This window comes from Hyla sarda, chromosome 3, assembly GCF_029499605.1.
Source record: "Hyla sarda isolate aHylSar1 chromosome 3, aHylSar1.hap1, whole genome shotgun sequence".
In the NCBI taxonomy this organism is placed as follows: Eukaryota; Metazoa; Chordata; class Amphibia; order Anura; family Hylidae; genus Hyla; species Hyla sarda.
In genome coordinates this window covers 404,835,207-404,857,363 of record NC_079191.1, presented here as the reverse complement: position 1 = coordinate 404,857,363, position 22,157 = coordinate 404,835,207, and the positions used below count along the sequence as shown (strand labels likewise).

General features: G+C 44.1%; 1 protein-coding gene across 2 annotated transcripts in view; it reads left to right on the top strand.

Moving 5' to 3' along the window:
- The window catches only part of CAMKMT (calmodulin-lysine N-methyltransferase), a 502,992-nt gene that overhangs the window by 8,410 nt on the left and 472,425 nt on the right, over positions 1-22,157 (top strand). For both annotated transcript variants that reach the window (XM_056568123.1, XM_056568124.1), the window contains exon 2: positions 12,313-12,485. In XM_056568123.1, coding sequence (XP_056424098.1) covers positions 12,313-12,485 — 173 coding nt within the window. The remainder of the gene's footprint in view (positions 1-12,312; positions 12,486-22,157) is intronic.

Genomic DNA, 22,157 nt, shown 5'->3' with positions numbered 1-22,157 from the left:
TGTCTGGGCATGCTGGGAGTTGTAGTTTTGCAGCATCTGGAGGGTCACAGTTTGGAGACCACTGAATATTTTTTTTTTACACTTAATTAGACTTTTAGGAGGAATCATTAGATTCCTCATACAGATGAATAGAGTTCTATTGAACTCCATTGATCTGTGTGCTCTGAGCCAGGATCTATCAATGACAGAGCCACGGTCACCAGGGATCACTCTGCGGGGGGGAGATCCACAACACTAGCCCACCAGGGAGCATACACATGTCCCTTTAGACAACGCTGTGAGCTTTGACAGCGGCAATCTAAAGGGTTAATAGCCAGTCGCGGCGATCGCCGCATGCTGGCTATTAGCGGGGGCCCCCGGCTACTGAAAACAGCTGGGGGCTGCAGAGTATGGAGCGGGCAGGAGTCCAGAGCCCGCTCCTTACAGACTGCTGAGTGCCGCATTCTGGCTATTAGCGGCGGTGTGAGGTGGAAACTTGCGCCCTGTGCAGACTTGCGTCCGCTCCTCCCCTCAGCTCTCCAAAGCTAGAGCTATGTGGAGCAAAGGCAGAGGACTCAGGTCTGCACGGGGAGAAAGAAGACAGAGCAGGGGAGATACACAGCTTCTCATCATCTCTGTGGGGGGGTCGTGACGTCATGCCACGCCCCTCATTGCAAGTCGGCCAAAATCAGTAAATGTAGTCTGGAGTGCTGAGGGTGTGTGTGCAGCTTTATCCAATCATGGCTCATCTCACACTGAACTGCTCTAAGCTAGTGTAGCCAAGTGAGGGAGGAAGTTCTCCCCTGTATGGCTTCAGATGATGTCACGTCTGCTTCTCAGTCTGTGAATCTGACTGAGCAGAAAATACAGAACAATATCAAGGTAGAAAACTAAAAAATAATAAAAAAAATAAAGGAGGGGGTGGTTTATCATGATGGGGCAGTGAACTGGGAGGATTATAAAATTTAACAAGATCATGACAGGTACTCTTGAATATTAGAAAGTAAACATGGCTTAAGCTTGACATTACATCTTTATCCCAAAGTGTTTGATGGAAGGGCTGAGTGCAGGAAATGCAAGTTGTTTTTTTTTTGCTTGGGGTGGATGTGAGGCCCTATCACACACACACACACACACACACACACACACACACACACACACACAGACAGACACACACACACCTCACTATTGACAGAGGAGGTGTTACACATCTCAAGTGCATCTTTTACTGACAGTTTAGCACTGGCTAGACTTGGATGATGGGTCTAAGAAATCTTTTCACCCACTTCTCCATAAAAGGGGTTATGTCAAGATTTAAAGGGGTACTCCTCTGGAAAACATTTTCTTTTGAATCAACTGGTGCCGGAAAGTTAAACAGATTTGTATATTACTTCTATTAAAAAAAATCTTAATCCTTCCAGTACTTATCGGCAGGAGTGTACAGCCTCATGGGAATCCTGGATTAAGCTTTATAAACCCCCATTGACCCTTACTATCTAAACTAAGTAATGATACAATTTATTTTACTACACACAAAAGAGCGTTTCTTCTAGTGCAGGGGTCTGCAACCTTTAAGACAAAAAGAGCCACTTGGACCTGTTTCCGAAGAAAAAAAAAAACTGGGAGCCACAAAACCATTGCAACATTTAAAAAAATATAACACTGCATATATTGTTTCTTACCTTAATGCTATATATACAGGATCGTGCAGTCAGCTGTCAATCTGAAGAAAAAAAGGACTGGGGTGGGCTTTTTTATTTAGGCCCAGGCCTGGGGTGGGCTTTTTTTATTTAGGCCCAGGCCTGGGGTGGGCTTTTTTATTTAGGCCCAGGCCTGGGGTGGGCTTTTTGAGTTAGGCCCAGGCCTGGGGTGGGCTTTTTGAGTTAGGCCCAGGCCTGGGGTGGGCTTTTTGAGTTAGGCCCAGGCCTGGGGTGGGCTTTTTTAGTTAGGCCCAGGCCTGGGGTGGGCTTTTTTTGTTAGACCCTAACTAAAAAAGCCCACCCCAGGCCTAACTAAAAAAAAGCCCACCCCAGGCCTGGGCCTAACTAAAAAAGCCCACCCCAGGCCTAACTAAAAAAGCCCACCCCAGGCCTGGGCCTAACTAGTAGGCCCAGGCCTGGGGTGGGCTTTTTTTTTAGGCCCAGGCCTGGGGTGGGCTTTTTTTTTAGGCCCAGGCCTGGGGTGGGCTTTTTTTTTAGGCCCAGGCCTGGGGTGGGCTTTTTTTTTTAGGCCCAGGCCTGGGGTGGGCTTTTTTTCAGGCCCAGGCCTGGGGTGGGCTTTTTTTTTAGGCCCAGGCCTGGGGTGGGCTGGGGAGAGGGGGGTTAATGCTGCCGCGGGGTGAGTGGTTAACCAACCGTTAACGCTGCTGCTGCCATGGGATGAGCCTGGTGAGGGGTTAAGTTACCCCTCACCACATGGCAGCGGTAGGCCTCTCACCCCGCGGCAGCGATAACGCTGCCGGTGCCATGGGGTGAGGGGTTAAGTTACCTCTCACCCCATGGCAGCGGTAGCGTTAACCCCTCACCGCGCGGCAGCATTAACGCTGCCGCAGGGTGAGGGGTTAAGCAAGTGAGTAATGGTACTCACCAGCTCCTCGCGAGGCGTCTTCATCTCCCGGCAGCGCTCCTCGACTGAGCGCGCAGGCCGGCGACGTCACTGTCATGTGATGTTACATTGTCACATGACAGTGAGGATCCGCGCGGCCCCGGAAGAAGTGACTCCGCTCCGATGGCACCAGGACAGGTGAGTAAAAGTAAAGGTAAGGGTGACCGGGACAGACTCGCGGAGCCGCAGCAAAAGCTTAAAAGAGCGGCGGGTTGCCGACCCCTGTTCTAGTGTATAAGACGGCTGACCCTTTGAGACCTTGATTCTGAATTCTACCAAATACCAGACAACTGCCTGATGCAGCAATTTTGATTGATTTTGTAGAAGTTATGGAGACTCACTATTTTATTGTTTTATTGTTTTCCTTCCTATTGTTATTATCTTGCTCTCAAAGTTCAATTAAGGTCCCTTTGGACCTAATAGATCCTTTGTGAACATGCGTAACACTGTTTGGATGAACGATTATGCTCCACCAGTCAAGGTTATTATGCATGTTCATATGTAAACTCTGACACATCTGATGTCATATGTTATATGTTACATTTCTCATGTTTATAAAATTCAATAAAAACATTGTGAAACAGTACTTATCTGCAGCTGTATACTACAGAGAAAGTTCTTTTTTTTCTGAATTTCCTTTCTGCCTGACCACAGTGCTCTCTGCTGACACCTCTGTCCATTTTAGGAACTGTCCAGAGCAGGATAGCCTTTCTATGGGGATTTGGACAGAGGTGTCAGCAGAGAGCACTGTGGTCAGGCAGAAAGGAAATTCAGAAAGAAAATAACTTTCTCTGTAGTTTACAGCTGCAGATAAGTACTGGAAGGATTAGGATTTTTAAATAGAAGTAATTAACAAATTTGATAAAAAGCAGAAATATTTGGCTGGTTCTCAAGGACTATATAGAAATGATAAGATGACAGTGCTGGAGGATATGGCAGTCCTCTCCTTCTTCTGTGGTGATTACCTAATGGTGACAGCCGGGTCTGCCTTGCAGCAGTCCGATCGTCCAGGTTAGGTTACCACTCTGTCAGAGATCGGGTAGGTGCTCAGAGTTGATGGTGCATGCAGCGGTGGTGGCGGTGATGTCCTAGCTGATGTCCGCGGTGTGTCCGGTACTTTGTTTGAGACTGAGGGTAATGTCAATGAGCTGTTGAGCTGGATCAAACGCGTTTCGGTCCGCCTGGGACCTTCTTCAGTGATCAAATAGGAGTGGGCAAAGAACTGTGGTACTCCAGCGCCTGCAAGTGCACTGCAGGTGCTCCCACCACCCAACTTTCACTTTCCACCTGTTCCGCATACTTCCTGAGACTGTTTGAACCAATTGTACTAATTTTAATAATTTTTTTATGCAAAACATTTTTTATGCAATATATTCTTCTTAAACTACAAGAAGCGCTGTAGGTTAGTGCTAGGATCCAGCACTTGCATTATTAGTGTTATGTTTATGTTGATAAATTGTATCTAATAAACTGTTATACTTTGGACATGTCAGCACATGAGTTATTGCAACACACGTAAATCTATATATCCTTTTGGTCCATTTGCTATATTACATTAACACCAACACCGTTTCCATTCACACCCGGACATTATTCCACTGTCACATACACCAATACCACAACTACATTCATTACTCACTATTCTCTACCATTCATTACAGCTATATTTACTACATATTCTTTCCCATTATCATTTAATAACACACACACTCTTCTCATTTTATTATACATTTTATTTTATTTTATTATTATTATTATTTCTTTTTTTTTTTTTATTGATTTTTTTTTTTTTTTTTTTTGCATCTTATCATCATTTCTATATAGTCCTTGAGAACCAGCCAAATTTTTCTGCTTTTTATCATTTTCTTCAGTGGTTAGAGGATACCATTCTAGGCTAATTTCTCGGACAATACACTGTGAGATAGATAGAGTACCCCCACCTATTGTTATTTGAAATTAATGTACAAATCTGTTTAACTTTCTGGCCCCAGTATTTAAAAGCATACTTTTTTTTTTTTTTTCTCCCCAAGGCCGAAAATAGCTGGGGAGGTTAAGAGTTCGGAGTCTCCTTAGAGGGGTACTCTGCCAAAAAAAACATCTTATCCCCTATTCAAAGGATAGGGGATAAGATGTCTGATTGTGGGGGTTCCCTGTGGTGGGACCCCGCGATCTACGGCACTGCACCTTAGTCATCCGTGCATGGAGCAAACTCCACTCCGTGCCATATGACTGGCGACTACAGCTGCCACACCCCCTCCATTCATGTCTATGGGGGGAGGCGTGACGGCTACTACGTAGCCGTCACGCCTCCTCCCATGGACATGAATGGAGCATTTGTGGTGTGACGTCATGAAACGGAAGCTCCAAGCTTCTGTGTTCCGGACGCCGCTGCTGCAGGTGGGACCCCTGCGATCAGATATTTTATCCCCTATCCATTGGATAGGGGATAAGATGGTTTTCGGCAGAGTACCCCTTTAAATAGGCTGCCAAACTAATATCAGCCAGGACTTTCCAGTTGCCAGAAAAGTCTGATACTGCCATGAAAACCACTTCTAGGAGCAACAAGGCCATAACTCAAGCAGGAGGCATCTCTAGAGGAGCCCTGGCCAACATCAGGCATCTGCTGCCGGAATAGGGTGAGGTGAGGCACAGAGATTTTCCGTGTGGACATTCTGACATGTGAACATAGCCTTATTGTTGGAAGGGAGGTCCCTGCTGTGACCACTCACAAGAGATGTGGCCCTGCTCTGTCTACTGAGACGTTTAGGGGCCTTGCTGTGTCTATTGAGGATAAGGGGATCCCGTTGAGATGCCGAGACAAGCGGAGGGGAGAGGGGTGTTTCTATAACCTCAGCTCTATGCATGTTTTGTATGTTCCCAGTTAAGTGTATTTTTTTCTGTATTTTTCTTTTGCATATTGATAAAATTTTTATATTTGTTGCAGAGGTTTAATAGTTTTATTGATTCTTTATTGTGTTTAGAATACACAAAAGCTATGGATTTCTGTATGGCATTAGTAAATTTAAAAGTCACAGTCATGTAAGGACGTATCTGAAAGAACAAGTAACCTCCACATGTGCTTGGATCCCATGGGTTAAAGGGGTACTCAGCCCCTAGACATCTTATCCCGCTATCTAAAGAATAGGGGGATAAGATGTCTGATTGCAGAGGGAGGACCCCCGTGATCTCAGCTGCGGCACCGCAGACATCCAGTGCACGGAGTGAACTTCGCTCAGTGCCAGATGATTGGCGATGCGGGGTGGAGGCTCAGTGCAAGTCTATGGGAGCCTCTGGCACTGCATCCAATGCTCTAAACGAATGCCGGGTGCAGCAAGGAGATCCCGCTGCTGGGGACCCCCGCGATCAGACATCTTATCCCCTATGCTTTGGATAGGGGATAAGATGTCTAGGGGTGGAGTACCTCTTTAATGGGGTACTCCGGAAGATGTAATTAGAAGAAAGAAGGTTGTCCAGCACTCGGGATATGCAGGTAAAAATCAATGCTTGCTTTATTGATGATCTTCAGACAGGGATCAAAACAGAGGTAACGTCTGACACGTTTCGCACCTAGGTTTACCTGCATTTTTACCTACCTTTTAACCTGCATATCCCGAGTGCTGGACAACCTTCTTTCTTCTAATAGTGCACATAGCCGAGGGCGGGACCGACGTGTCTGTGCACAGGTGATGCAGTGAGACCCAAAGGAAGTGAGCGGTGTATACCTACACAGGTTTGTAAATTACTTCTATTAAAAAATCTTGATCCTTCCAGTACTTATTAGCAGCTGTATGCTTCAGAGGAAATTGTTTTCTTTTTGAATTTCTTATTTGTCTCGTCCACAGTGCTCTCTGCTGACACCTCTGTCCGTGTCAGGAACTGTACAGAGCAGGAGAGGTTTGCAATGGGGATTTTCTCCTGCTCTGGACAATTCCTGATACGGGCATCGGGTGTCAGCAGAGAGCACTGTGGACAAGACAAAAAAGAAATTCAAAAAGTAAAGAATTTCCTCTGTAGCATACAGCTGCTAAAAAGTACTGGAAGGATTATGATTTTTTTAATAGAAGTCATTTACAAATCTGGAAAATACTGTAATGGAATGCGTAGCTCAGACAACTGTAATAAATGAACGAGGTTAACTGGATACCTCTCACCCAAAAGAGGATTCAGGGATAATATCAACAAGGAAAAAATAGTTTTCCAGTCCTCAGTACATTCACTCTCAATTAGAGTTATATGGTATCTGTCTGGTATCAACAAGGAAAGAAAATGGATAGATATTTTGGATGGAAATTTATTAATATAAAGCTCAATGGGTAAGTATACAAATGTTGATAAAAATAGAATAAAAGGTAAAAATTAATACTGTGCCTTACATATGGCCCTATATGGGCACTAATAAAAAATTTAAAACGGATGCCACAGAATACAAAAGTACAGGATCAATACATATGACCATAGTTTGACATATAGCCCTCCTTATTAAATGCTGAGATATATAGTGAGGTAAATACCGAAGCTATGTATAGTGAACAAAAGAATTATCTATCTAAGTATATGGATCTATTTTGTAACCTGCAATGAAAAATCAACCTAGAATATGAAATTGCCTAAAGATATAAAATAGACCTTCAGTGTAAACACCTGTAATGAAAATACAAAAAGCAATAAACAGCAATGGTCCAATAATTCAAAAATGTAGATTCCAATTGAAATATCCTATAGCAACCATGTAATGATGTCTTATAGAGGGCAAGATCGCGATCTTAGTATAGTTCTGTGTACAATTGTGGCCACATTCATGTACTTTTTGTGCTGTATAAATAGTTTTTGTATCCAAAATTAAGAGGTGCCGGATGTATCCACTGTGATGTTTGCGTTAATTGTAAACAATGTCAATGATGATATACAATGTTGTATCACTGTTCCGTGTGGTACACACTCTATATGATAGCAGAATGCAGTGTTATAGCTGCGATGAAGCTGTCGGCACGTTCGTGCCACTCACCACTCCTGGGGTCTAGCTGACTTCACCCGCTCTAGCTGGGGCGGCGGTGTACAGCTGCGTCTTTCCAGCAAGCTCCCGTGATGGCGATGTTCGGCCGGTCAGCGTGGTCCTCGGTGGCGTCGACAGTCAGCTGATGGCAGGTCAGCTGACTCTTTGATAATATATCCACTCACTCTGGCTCATGGATAAGAGAGTCCTTAAGTTCTATAGAGTGTGTCCGCAAACTTGTAGACTTGTATATATCCTGGATAGAAATCCGGCTTATTTTCCTCTTTCTGATGATGTTAAATACACAGCCTCATAGTGTATTAAGGAAAACGCATTATTATAAGATGCTCAGTGTGAACTGAGTTCAGTGGGATCCGATCAATAATATTGGCAAACAATATCCACAAACGCGTTTCGGGGTATAATAGATTAGCACCCCTTCTTCAGTGGTGTATATCCATTCAGCGGGTGAAGTCAGCTAGACCCCAGGAGTGGTGAGTGGCACGAAGGTGCCGACAGCTTCATCGCAGCTATAACACTGCATTCTGCAATCATATAGAGTGTGTACCACACAGAACATTGATACAACATTGTATATCATTGACATTGTTTACAATTAACGCAAACATCACAGTGGATACATCCGGCACCTCTTAATTTTGGATACAAAAACTATTTATACAGCACAAAAAGTACATGAATGTGGCCACAATTGTACACAGAACTATACTAAGATCGCGATCTTGCCCTCTATAAGACATCATTACATGGTTGCTATAGGATATTTCAATTGGAATCTACATTTTTGAATTATTGGACCATTGCTGTTTATTGCTTTTTGTATTTTCATTACAGGTGTTTACACTGAAGGTCTATTTTATATCTTTAGGCAATTTCATATTCTAGGTTGATTTTTCATTGCAGGTTACAAAATAGATCCATATACTTAGATAGATAATTCTTTTGTTCACTATACATAGCTTCGGTATTTACCTCACTATATATCTCAGCATTTAATAAGGAGGGCTATATGTCGAACTATGGTCATATGTATTGATCCTGTACTTTTGTATTCTGTGGCATCCGTTTTTAATTTTTTATTAGTGCCCATATAGGGCCATATGTAAGGCACAGTATTAATTTTTACCTTTTTATTCTATTTTTATCAACATTTGTATACTTACCCATTGAGCTTTATATTAATAAATTTCCATCCAAAATATCTATCCATTTTCTTTCCTTGTTGATACCAGACAGATACCATATAACTCTAATTGAGAGTGAATGTACTGAGGACTGGAAAAAATTTTTTCTCATTTACAAATCTGTTTAACTTTCTGGCACCAGTTGAATAAAAATAAAAAATAAATGTTTTCCACCGGAGTACCCCTTTTAATACTGAATATAAGTCTCCTCTGGTTACACAAGTCACGATCGGACCTTGCTGGGATGTGAAGTAGATTTTGTTGGCTTTCATGGATCATGCAGGGGAAGAATAGTAAGCGTAGTATTATTTGAGGGCAAAGGATGGAGCCATCTGTATTTTGTGTACTGGTAAACAGCTCTCCGAAATCCATAAGAAAATCTTCTCTTATGATCTTGAGAGGTTGAATACTTAATCTGCTGTTCGGTAAATTCAAGTGTTTGTCATTGGCGTTTTATGTTCTGAGATGATAGGGAACACCGAGGACACTGGACACTGAGAAGGATTGTATGGGCTGGAGGCCATCCCGGAGCCACATCTGCCATCAACAAATAGTCAACAGCTATTCATGGGATGATGGGTTCTTAATGGACCTTCTCTTTGTGAGGTTCATTGCAGCTCATAAATAAACCTCAATGATCTTTCATTTTGTTTGGGTGAAGATGTGGAATCATCTGCACCGATCTCAAGTAGCTTTAGAAGCTTTAAGTGGATCATAATTGTATCTTGTATGAGGACAGAATATACTAATGTCTTTATACATAATATATATATACATCAGTAAGCAATGGTATGAAACCCACTGACCGGTGAAATGAATAACATGGATTATCTGGTGACAGTGGCGCTTGTCCAGGCATGGTGTATATCAGACAGACAGTGGGCAGTCAGCTCTTGTAGTTGATGTATTGGCAGCCACGAAAATAGGCAAGAATAAGCATTAGAGGACTGGATTATGTGTTTTGGAAAGGTCATCTCCAAAACATTAGGATTTGTGGGTTGTTCCCAATATGCAGTGGTTAGTACCTTCCAACCAAAGAAGGACCAGCAAAAAAACAGTAACAGAGTTGTGGACTAAAAAGGGGTACTCTGCCCCTAGACATCTTATCCCCTATCCAAACATAAGATATCTGATCGCAGGAGCCCTGCTGCTGGGGACCCCCGCGATCTCTCTGCTGCACCCGGCATTTGTTTAGAGCGTCGGCAGCTCCGGAGGCTCGTGACATCCCGGTTGCGCCCCGCTCGTCACATCATGGCCACGCCCCCTCAATGCAAGTCTATGGGAGGGGGGCGTGACGTCTGTCACACCCCTCCCATAGACTTGCATTGAGAGGGCGTGGCCGTGACTTCACGAGCGGGGCGTGACCGCGACATCATGAGTTTCCACCCCGCATCACCAGTCATCCGGGACGGAGCGAAGTTCGCTTCGTGCATCGGATGTCTGGGGTGCCGCAGCCAACAGCAGGCCCCCCCCCCCCCCCGCGATCAGACATCTTATCCCCTATCCTTTTGGATGGGGGGGATAAGATGTCTAGGGGTGGCATACCCCTTAAAATACTCCGGTGGAAAATATTTTTTTTTAAATCACCTGGTACCAGATTTGTAAATTACTTCTATTGAAAAATCTTAAATCTTCCAGTACTTATTAGCTGCTGTATACTAAAGAGGAATTTTTTTTTTCAATTTATTTCCAATCTGACCACAGTGCTCTCTGCTGACACCTCTGGCCATATCAGTAACTGTCCATAGCAGGATAGGTTTGCTATAGGGATTTGCTCCTACTCTGGACAGTTCCTTACATGGACAGAGATGTCAGCAGAGAGCACTGTGGTCAGACAGAAAACAAATTCAAAAAGAAAAGAACTTCCTGTGGAGCAAACAGCTGCTAAGTACTGGAAGGATGAAGATTTTTAAATTGAAGTCATTTACCAATCTGTTTAAATTTCGTGCACCAGTGGATAAAAAAAATAAATAAATTGTTTTCCACCGGAGTACCCCTTTTAAAAGCTCATTGATCAGGGAGAAAAATCAGCAATTCTGAACTTTGTATTTTATTAAAGTTTACACCTTTGACCGTGCAGTTCAATTAACATTATATTTTAATAGTTTGGACATTTATGCACGCGGCGATACCACATATGTATATGTTTAATTTATTTTTTTTTTACGTTATTTTATTTTAAAAAATGGGGGGGGGGGGGTAGGGGTGATTTAAACTTTTATTAGGGGTTGGGGATTTTTTCACGTTTATTGCCTTTTTATTAAAAAAAAAAAATAAAAAATAAAAAATATCACATTTTTTTTTTTTTTTAGTCCCCATGGATCTCCAGTCATTGCAAAACTACAACTACCAGCATGCCCAGACAGCAAAAAGCTGCTGGGAGTTGTAGTTTTCCAACAGCTGGAGACACACAGATGGGCCCCCTTTGCCCCATAAGAAGACACCAGTAGTATAAATGGCACATGGGATACATGGGCCCGGTTACAGATTTTGCATTATGGCCCATAAACTTTACCCTGTTTTTGTAATGAAACCAAAACTTGTAGTTGTCCCACCATAAAGTTAAAGGGGTACTCCGCCCCTAGACACCTTATCGCCTATTCAAAGCATAGGGGATAAGATGTATGATTGCGGGGGTCCCGCCACTGGGACCCCCACGATCTTTGATGCGGCACTCCAGACATCCGGTGCATGGAGCAAACTTCGCTCCGTGCCGGATGACTGGAGATGCGGGGCGGAGGCTCGTGACGTCACAGCCCCACCCCGCTCGTGACATCACAAACACGCCCCCTCCATGCAAGCCTATGTCTATGCGCCTACGTCATGAGCCTACAGTGCTGCACCCAACGCTCTAAACGAAAACGGGTGCAGCAGGGAGATAGCTGGGATCCCAAGCGGCAGGACCCCCGTGATAAGAAATCTTATCCCCTGTCCTTTGGATGGCGGATATGATGTCTAGTGGTGGAGTACTCCTTTAAGTAGAAAGAAGTCCCAGCACTCATGATTTTCTTAAGAAATTTTCGTCTTTATTCACACGTCTTACCCAAGTTGCAACACACAGGATGCTTTTCGGCACAATGTCTTTTTCAACAATTGAGAAAGGGTTCTGTGCAGAAACACATCCTGTGTATCACAACTTTGATAAGATACGTGTGAATAAACATGGAAATTGCATAGGGAATTCTTTTTTCTTAACTTGAACCTTTTGGTCTACACGCTTTACGTATGCACAAGTGCCGACCCCCAGATCCATACAATACCATAAAGCGAGACCCAACTGCTGTAGTGGATCCCATAATGGCTTCACCCCTCTCCCATAATCCCGGCACAAGAACCGCACTGCATTTACGTCTTATATGGTCTAAAGCAGTGTTCTCCAAACTCTGGACCTCCAAATGTTGCCGATGGCTGTTGCGGTTTGTTGGTAGATTCGCAACACCTGGGAGGGCCACAGTTTGGAAACCACTGGTATGTAGTCTTACACCTTGGTTCACCGTCCAATACTATTCACATGATATATTTGAATTGTAGGCGCTAAGAAGGAAGTGTGTGGATGAAGACAACCTGCAGAACGTTTCCGTAAGAAGATTTAATTCCTTCCAACTTTTCTCAATTACTGAAATATCAAAAGAGGAAAAAGATGGTGACCACACCTGGATGAAGTATACAAGTATCTTATATCCCCAGTACAGTGTTTGTATAAGGTATGGGGTCTTTTTTTCTTTATTCATTATTGGAATATTCTGAAATAGTCGTCAACAAGATAACTACATCCAGCACCACGTGACCATGGCGGACAGTCACTGGCCACTTTTGTGATGGGACGTGTCCCCATTGGTGCCAGAAAATTGCAAATTTGAAGAGAGTCTATAGTTGGCAATACAGTACAGTCTACTGAAGAAAAAAGGCAAAAAAGCAGGGGCCTCCAGCTGCTCCACGGAAGTGAGGAGAAAAGTGACTAAAACTTGACTTTTATTCCATGTAGTTAAAAACAGGGGATATCCATTTCATTAAATCACAAAAGGAAAGGCAACCAACGCATTTCGAGACGGTACTGGCTCTTTGTCGTTCCACGACTAAGAGCCAGTACTGGCTCGAAATGCGTTGGTTGACTTTCCTTTTGTGTTTTAATGAAATGGCTATCCCCTGTTTTTAACTACATGGAATAAAAGTAAAGTTTTAGTCACTTTTCTCCTCCCTTTCGTCTAGCAGCTGGAGGCCCCTGCTTTTTTGCCTTTTTTCTTCATTGTATCCCAGGACCTGGACCGTTGTTTGCCTACCCTGCTCTCCCAACTTTACGGAGCTCATGGTTTTCCAGTACTGCATAGTGGTGAGCTGAATATATATTTTTCTTTTTTCTAGTACAGTCTACTGGAGTGTTTGCCAAACAGAGTGCCTCCAGCTGTGGCAAAAATACAACTCACAACATGCCCGGACAGCCATTGGCCTGCTCCCCACCCATAGCACTCCTGCCATTTCCACGCCCAGAGCTGTTGCAGAACATCTCATTTCACAGCAGACAATTGCACAATCAGTGAGGTTGCAGTACATGCTTTCTTCATTACCTGTCTGCTCCTCTGCCTGTAATAACACTATATTAGTAAGTTATACATCTTTAGGTGTTAGTCTTAAAGGAGATATCCAGTGGCGAACAATATCCCCTATCCTAAGGATAGGGGATAAGTTGCAGATCGCGGGGGGTCCGACTGCTGGGGCCCCCCGCGATCTCCTGTACGGAGCCCCCACAGCCTGCGGGAAGGGGCGTGTCGACCTCCGCACAAAGCGGCGGCCGACACACGCCCTCAATACAACTCTATGGCAGAGCCGGAGCGCTGCCTTCGGCAATCTCCGGCTCTGCCATAGAGATGTATTGAGGGGGCGTGTCGGCCGCCGCTTCGTGCGGTGGTCGACACCCGCTATCTGGCCGGAGAGCCTAGCGCCCGTACAGAGAGATCGCAGTGGGCCCCAGCGGTCGGACCCCCGCAATCTCAAACTTATCCCCTATCCTTAGGATAGGGAATAAGTTTTTCACCACTGGACTACCCCTTCAATTTAAGACAGTTTTTGGATACTGATTACCCCTTTAAATAGCTATTCACCTGCCGCAGCTCACATACAAGTTTATGCCAGTACGGCTAAGTGAATTAGTTGCTGCCAGACACCCTTTCATGGCAGATTTTGCTTTAGGGTCCTCATTTTTACTCCAGATTTGCTGTAGCAGATTTTGCTACCCATAGAAATCAGCGGGCAGCCAAATCTGCTGCATCAAATCTGCAGACAAAATAGGGGCGTGTGAACTGACCCTTAAACAATGTTCCTCAGAATGGACTCTGAATTGAAAATAGTTTTTCTGACCAGTTCAAGGTGATAGATAAAAGCCGCTCAACTTTATAATATTATGTGACCGAAAAAGAAAGAACATGAATTTAAAATGTATCATAAGTGAGAACATTGTATTGTATGCGTTTCCTTTCTGAAGTTGCTTCGCCAAGGATATGACCTCTGGTCTATTTTTTTTCTCCTGAAATCTATTCCTGCATTGAAACCTTTTCTTGTTACATGACCCTGAGACCATTTGTTATACTCCAAAGATGAGTCTTAGGTTAAGTGCATCATGCCGGGTACACATTCAGCAGTTGTCATGGTAACAGAGGTATACAGCAGGAGAATTGTATAGTTTTATAAGGTTAGACTAGTTCATGCCCGTGGCAGTATAATGTGTCCTATGTCTCCTTTGACATTGTTCACATTAGAATGTCAACAATACGTCTTACTGCAATAAGTACAGCTCATTCAGTTCAATAGAAAATCATTATATTAAAAGCCATGTTTGCTACAGCTCAATGATCAATAGATTCCTAACTGATAGCACATTGTGCGCCGCGATTCTATGTCCCTGAGTGAATATGCAATGGGTCTGAGTACAGGCAGCTCAGGTGTTTTGAACTGATAAACTGCACTTCAGAGGTGCAGTATTTGTGGCTTTTTTTTTCTTCTTTAAATAGTTTTTAATTTTTTTATTTTGTTATTTTTTTTCTTCTTTCGTTTTTTTTTTTTTGTCAAGTCATTATGAAGGAGATTTATGAAGCTCCATTGTAGATTTTTTTTTGCATAAAAAAGTTGCGAGTGTGACTTTTCTATACATGTCAGAATGCCATGATCAATACAGATCACGGCATCTGCAGCAGTGCGATACTTTAAATGGATGATCGGATCGCCCGCAACTGCGTGGATCCGATCATCCAGCATGGCGGCCGGAGGTCCCCCTCACCTGCCTTCGTCCATCTCCCGGAGTCTTCTGCTCTGGTCTGAGATCGAGCAGAAGATCACCGCTAACACTGATCAGTGCTATGCCCTATGCATAGCACTGAACAGTATTGGCAATCAAATGATTGCTATAAATAGTCTCCTAAGTAAAAAAATTAGAAAAATCCCCTCCCCGAATAAAAAGGTAAAATGTCAGTTTTTCCCATTTTACCCCCAAAAAAGAATAGAAAAAAATTAAATACACATATTTGGTATCGCCGTGTGCGTAAAAAAGTCTGAACTATCAAAATATATTTGTTGGTTATATGAACGGCGTAAATGTTAAAATAGTTTGAGATTTTTTTTTTTAAGCGGTACAATTATAGAAAAGCATATAACATGGGTATTATTTTAATTGTATTGCCCCACAGAATAAAGAAAACACGTCATTTTTACCGTAAAGTGTACAGCGTGCAAACAAAACCTTCCAAAATTTTCTAAATTGCTGTTTTCTTTTACATTTTCCCACATAAATAATATTTGTTTGGTTGCGCCGTACATTTTATGGTAAAATAAGTGATTTAATTACAAAGTACAATTGGTGATGCAAAAAACAAGCCCTCATATGGGTCTGTGGATGGAAATATAAAAGAGTTATGATTTTTAGAATGCGAGGAGGAAAAAACAAAAATGCAAAAATAAAATTGGTCTGGTCCTTTTTTTTTATAGAAATATATGGGAGAAAATGTCAAGATTCCCTTAACGCAGCCAAATTCTTAGCTTTCTGCTATTTTTGATGATCTGCCACTAAGCCAAAAAAAAAACCACTAGAGATGAGCGAACTTACATTAAATTTGATTCGTCACGAACTTCTCGGCTCGGCAGTTGATGCCTTATCCTGCATAAATTAGTTCAGCCTTCAGGTGCTCCGGTGGGCTGGAAAAGGTGGATACAGTCCTAGGAGACTCTTTCCTAGGACTGTATCCACCTTTTCCAGTCCACCGGAGCACCTGAAGGCTGAACTAATTTATGCAGGATAAGGCATCAACTGCCGAGCCGAGAAGTTCGTGACAAATCGAATTTACTGTAAGTTAACTCATCTCTAAAAAACACCAATGAAGAGGGAAAAATGGCAAATGGATTTGGTGGTGTTCTCCAAAATGTTTGGGACAACCTCCTTGCTGAGTTCCTTCAAAAACTGTGTAGAAGAATTAAATAAGATGTTCAGCGGTAAGAAATGTATCCCTAATCTGCAGGGACTGCTGGGACCCCCCGCGATTTCCTGTACGGTCCCCGACTTTGCTCAAGGAAATTACGTTTTACACCCAGCACGTCAGCTGGTTAAAGCATGCCCCTCCATTCATCTCTATGGGATAGGCGGAGACACAGCGTTAGCATGTCTCCGCCTCTCCCACAGAGATGAATGGAGGGGGCGTGTGTCGACCAGCCAATATGCCGGGTACGAAACTTGCTCTAGCATAGCAGAACCGGGGCTAAGCCGGGGCCCTGTACAGGAAATTCCGTGGATAGGGGATACATTTCTTACTGCTGGACATCTTATTTTATGCTGTTTCGAAGGGAAAGGGCGGTCATACAAAATATTCATTTGATGTGGATTTCTATTCTGTTGATTCATTTAGCATTTTGTTAATTGATAACAATAAATTATTAATACTTCAAATTTTTAAAGCATTCTTACTTTGCAGTATTTGTTCCACACCTGCCTAAAACCATTCTACAGCACTGTATGTCTGTGTCCGATTTTGACAGGTTGCCAACGTGTAATGTATTCGGACCATTTCACTTTTTTCACATTTTGTTATTTGACCCTACATCAAGTTTTACCCTACATGATTCTGCACTCAATCCCCCATAATGACAAAGTGATCACAGATCAGACATTTTTGCTAATTTTTTGAAAGAAAGAAAAATGTTAGTGTCAAAAAGTAAAAACTTTATTGACATAGTAGAAGCAAACAATATGTACAGACAATGCCAATCAGTACATGGAATAAACAACATAAACTCAGCTGAGTAGCAACTGGGGTAAAGGAAAAGAAGACCTAGTTGAGGCCCCTTTGCCAGCAATTCTAGCTTCCATTTTATTGGGGATGATACCACAAGGTTTACACCGGGATTTGAGGTTTTTCTGCTATTCTTCTCTGCAGATCCTCTCAAACTCTGTCAGGTTGGATGGGGACTATCGTTGGAAGTCATTTTCAGGTCTTTCCAGGAATGTTCATTTGGGTTCAGGTCAGGGCTCTGGCTTGGCCACTCACGAACAATCACAGAGTTGTCCCTAAGGTGCTCCTGTGTTATCTTGGCTATGTGCTTAGGGTAATTGGCCCAGATTTATCAAACTGTGTGAGAGAAATAAATGGAGAGATTTTCCCACAGCGACCAATCACAGCTCGGCTTTCACTTTACCAGAGATCGTTAGCTGAGCTGTCATTGGTTGTTGTGGGAAAATCTCTCCTCGTTTTCTCTTAGGGCTCGTTCATACAGCCATCTGCCCCCGTAAATTTATTTTTTAAATGGGTTGCAAATGGCTGTAAATAATCCCATAATTAATAATTTTTTTTACAATCCTTTATCACCCGTTTGCACCCGTTTCCTTCCTGTTCCGTTTTTTTGGACGGGGAAAAAACGTTGCATGCAGTATTTTTTTCTCCCGTCAAAAATAACGGAATAGAAACGGATATTAAAAATTTTACATTGAAGTCTATGGTAAACGGATGAGCATATTATGTCATCCGTTTGCACACAGTTCTTAAAGGGAAGCAATCATTAGATTTTACCCTATATAACGATTGGCAAAGCGTTATGTAGGGTAAAATCTTTATTTTTACCATTCCCGGGGGATGCTCCTGCCCCCAGGGATGGTGAAGATATGAAGTTATAAACTAGTCACCGCCGCCGCCGTAAGTAGTCACCTGGGCGGGGAGCTTTTCTCATCTACTCCCGTTCTTCGGCCGGGAGCGACGCCCCCTCCGCTTGATTGATGGGCAGCGTCATTGTTCCGCTCACTAAATAGACGGAGCATGACGCTGCCCATCAATCAAGCGGAGGGGGTGTCGCTCCCGGCCGAAGAACGGGAGTAGATGAGAAGAGCTCCCAGCCCAGGTGACTACTTACGGCGGCGGCGGTGACTAGTTTATAACTTCATATCTTTACCATTCCTGAGGGCAGGAGCGGCCCCCGGGAATGGCGAAAATAAAGATTTTACCCTATATAACTTTGCCAAAATCTGATGATTGGTTCCCTTTAATATCCATTTTTCAACCGTTATTACTATTGAGCATGCTCAGAAGGAGTGAAATCAGCAAACTCTTGCTGTGCTGTGGGATTACTACTAGTCCCATGATGGAACAGACTTGTTTCCTTGATAGGAGTAGTAGTTTCCCGGTTGCGGGAGTCTGAGGAGGCTAGATTAATGCTTGTACTACTACCCCCATCATGGAACAGAGTCTGTTCCATGTTGGGGGTAGTAGTCCAGGGGCTGAGGGATTGATTGCACTGGGTCTCACGTCTGAGACCCCATGCGATCAAAAGTTATTAACCAGGGGAGTGGGCGGCATGGTCCGCAACCCTGCGATGTATCGTGTGTGTTTTTTACTTTCATTTTCGAATACCCCGTGGGGAGCCCTGAATGGCCGGCACCGAGGGGCCATTCAGGGCTCCCTGCAGGGTTTTTAAGGTCATTATTATGAGGATTGTAATGTTGCACTACACTGCGCTGCGTTCCCCGGCTGCCCTGATGCACTGCAGGAGTGCAAGATCTATAGGTAGCGCAGCAGTGGGCTATGTACATAGCTAGCGCTGTGGGGGGCCAGACATAAAGCGCTCTATGTATAATGCCCCCCGCTGCGCTAGCTATGTATAATGCCCCCGCTGCGCTAACTATGTATAATGCCCCCGCTGCGCTCACATAGGTCCCCCCCAGCGAGCGCATAGCGCATACATAAGTCCATTGCAGCGCTATCTGTGATTAGTATACTATCTACAGCACATCTGCTGTCCAGGAAGCGGGCGGCATTGCTCTGCCTTTCCCGGCCAGCAGATGTGCTGCTGATAGTATACTAATCACAGATAGCGCTGCAAGGGACATTCGCAGGGGGACAGTTATATATCACTATATATCTGTCCCCCCCCCCCTGCAGCGCTTCTAAACACATATGTCCCTCACAGTACTATCAGCAGCGCATCTGCTGGCCGGGAAGCAGGCGGCATTGCGATGCAGGGGGAGAGATATACATGTGTATATAGAAGCGCTGCAGGGGGTGCTGCTGATAGTATACTATTCACAGATAGCGCTGCAAGGGATTTATGTATGTGCTCGCTGGGGGGACCTATGTAAGCGCAGCGGGGGGCATTATACAACATAGCTAGCGCAGCGGGGGGCATTATACAACATAGCTAGTGCAGCGGGGGGCATTATACATATAGCGCTATATATTTGGCCCCCACTGCGCCGCTATGTATAATGCCCACTGCTGCGCTACCTATAGATCTTGCCCTGGGAACGCAGCGCAATGCTTCCCCGTCTGCCAGTGTAATGCAACATTATAATCCTCGCTAATGACTTTAAAAACCCTGCTGAGAGTATTTAAAAATGAAAGTAAAACACGCACACGATCTACATGCAGGGTTGCGGACCATGCTGCCCGCTCCCCTGGTTAATCACTTTTGATCACATTGGGTCTCATAAGTGAGACCCAGTGCGATCGATCCCTCAGCCCCTGTACTACAACCTCCCAGCCGCCAGCAGACTCCCACAGCCAGGGAACTACTACTCCCGTCATGAAAAGAAGTCTGTTCCATGATGGGAGTAGTAGTAGTCCTGGCTGCAGGAGTCTGTAGACAGCTGATACTAACGGATGAAAAACTGATGCAAACGGATGCCACTAAATAGCATCCCTTTGCATCAGTTTGCACCCGTTAATAGAATGGTCCGTTTAGGAGGCAATAACGGACAAAATCTAGACGGGGGACAACAGCCGTGTGAACCTAGCCTTACGCAGTTTGATAAATCTGAGCCATTGTCTTGAAAGGGGACCTTTTCAGTGCAGTCTAAGGTCCAGAGCACTCCGGATTGGATTTTCATTAAAGGTGTATTCCGGTATATACATCTTATCCCCTATGCAAAGGATAGGGGATAAGATGCATGATCGCAGGGGTCCCGCCGCTGTTCTGATCTCTGTGCAGCCTCTGGCATTCTGTGGCGGGCGCTGCCTCAGAGACCGAGACGTGAAGTCACGGCCACACCTGTCATGCCCCCTCCCATAGACATTAATGGAAGGGGCTAGGCGTGATGTTACGAGGGGCATGGCCATAACGTCACATCTCGGAGGCAGCACCCAGCACAGAATGTCGGGGGCTGCACCAAGATTGTGGGGGTCCTAGCGGTGGGACCCCTGTGATCATACATCTTATCCCAGATCCTTTGGATTAGGGATAAGATGTATGAAGCCGGAATACCCCTTTAGGAATATCTCTGTACTTTGCTCCATTTAGCTTTCCCTTAACTCTGACCAGTTTCCCTGCCTTAGCCTCCAAAAAACTCCCCCACAACATGTTGCTGCCACCACCAGGATTCACTGTAGGGATGGTAATGTGCAGAAAAGGAGACCAAAAAGTTCAGTCTTGGTTTCATCAGTCTGAGAGTCCTTTAAGTCTTTTTTGTAAACTCTAGGTGGCTTTCATGTGTCTTTTACTCAGGGGAGGCTTCTATGTGCCCACTCTGCCATAAAGGTCCGATTGGTGGAGTGCTGGAGAGATGGTTGACATTCTGGAAGTTTCTCCTGTCTGCACACAGGATCTTATTTTTTTTCCCAGTCTCTGGACAACCCCTTTAGGTTAACCTTGTTGAGTTTGTGCTATATTTACAGAGTTGCTTGCAATTTTCTTTCCACATAGGGTAACATTGATGTTACCAGTGATTTTACTCCATATTGTTTCTTTGTCGCTTCTTCATTGCAATGCTAGATACAAAATAAGAATCTTCTAAGGCTGCATTCACACCACAATTTTTGCATTCATTGAGTTAATCCGATTCTATCCTCGAAAATTGTATAAAATTGTATATATTGACCTATGTAGTGATGAATCGTATGCAAAAGATGCACCTAGTTTTAATTTTTGACAAATTTTTTTGTTGGGTGGAAAATTGTGGTTGACCATTGGCACTGTCAGATCCAATTACTTTTTATATGTTGTTACTGATGAAAATTAAAGACCGTTTGTAATATAGTTGTTAAAAACATTTTGAATATTTAATAAAGAAAACAACCCCTGAAAATCCCACCACTAGAGGAATAGTCTAGAAAGATTGAAAAACAAAAAAAAGCAGATACTGTATTTTCTGGCATATAAGACAACTTTTTAACCCCGTAAAACGTTCTCAAAAGTCAGGGGTCGTCTTATACGTTGGGTGCTGCAGTATGCCGGGACGCCTGGGGTATGGATTATCCATACCCCGGGAATCCCTGCCAAGATTAAGTTCCCCTGTCACATTCGGGACATCCCTGTGTCCCGAAAGATCTTGGTTACCTTTCTGCGGCCCCGCGTTAACTTTAAAAACGCAGGGGCAGCGGGGAGGTAGCTCACGCAGGGACGTCACTGACGCAATAGCGGAGTGGAGCAGCGAAGACACGCGGGCATGGTAAGTTACCAGCATGTCATCTTCGGTGCTCCGACCACCGCTCCTCCGGTCCCGGGACCGACTGGTGGTCGGAGCACTGAAGTGAGGCATTACACAGACATACAGCCTCCACCCATACAGTGTATATGGCTGAAGGCTGTATGTCTGTGGGGTCCACTGCCTACCTAATGTGGTGGGAACTATACAGCCAACCTAATGTGGGGGAACTGTACTGACAACCTAATGTGGGGAACTATGCTGACAACCTAATGTGGAGGAACTGTACTGCCAACCTACTGTGGGGGAACTATGCTGACAACCTAATGTGTGGAACTATGCTGACAACCTAATGTGGGGGGAACTATACTGCAAGCCTTATGGGGGGGGGGGAACTATACTGCCAACCTAATGTGTGTGTGTGTGTGTGGGGGGGGGGGAACTATACTGCAAGCCTGATGTGGGGGGGAACTATGCTGAAAACCTAATGTGG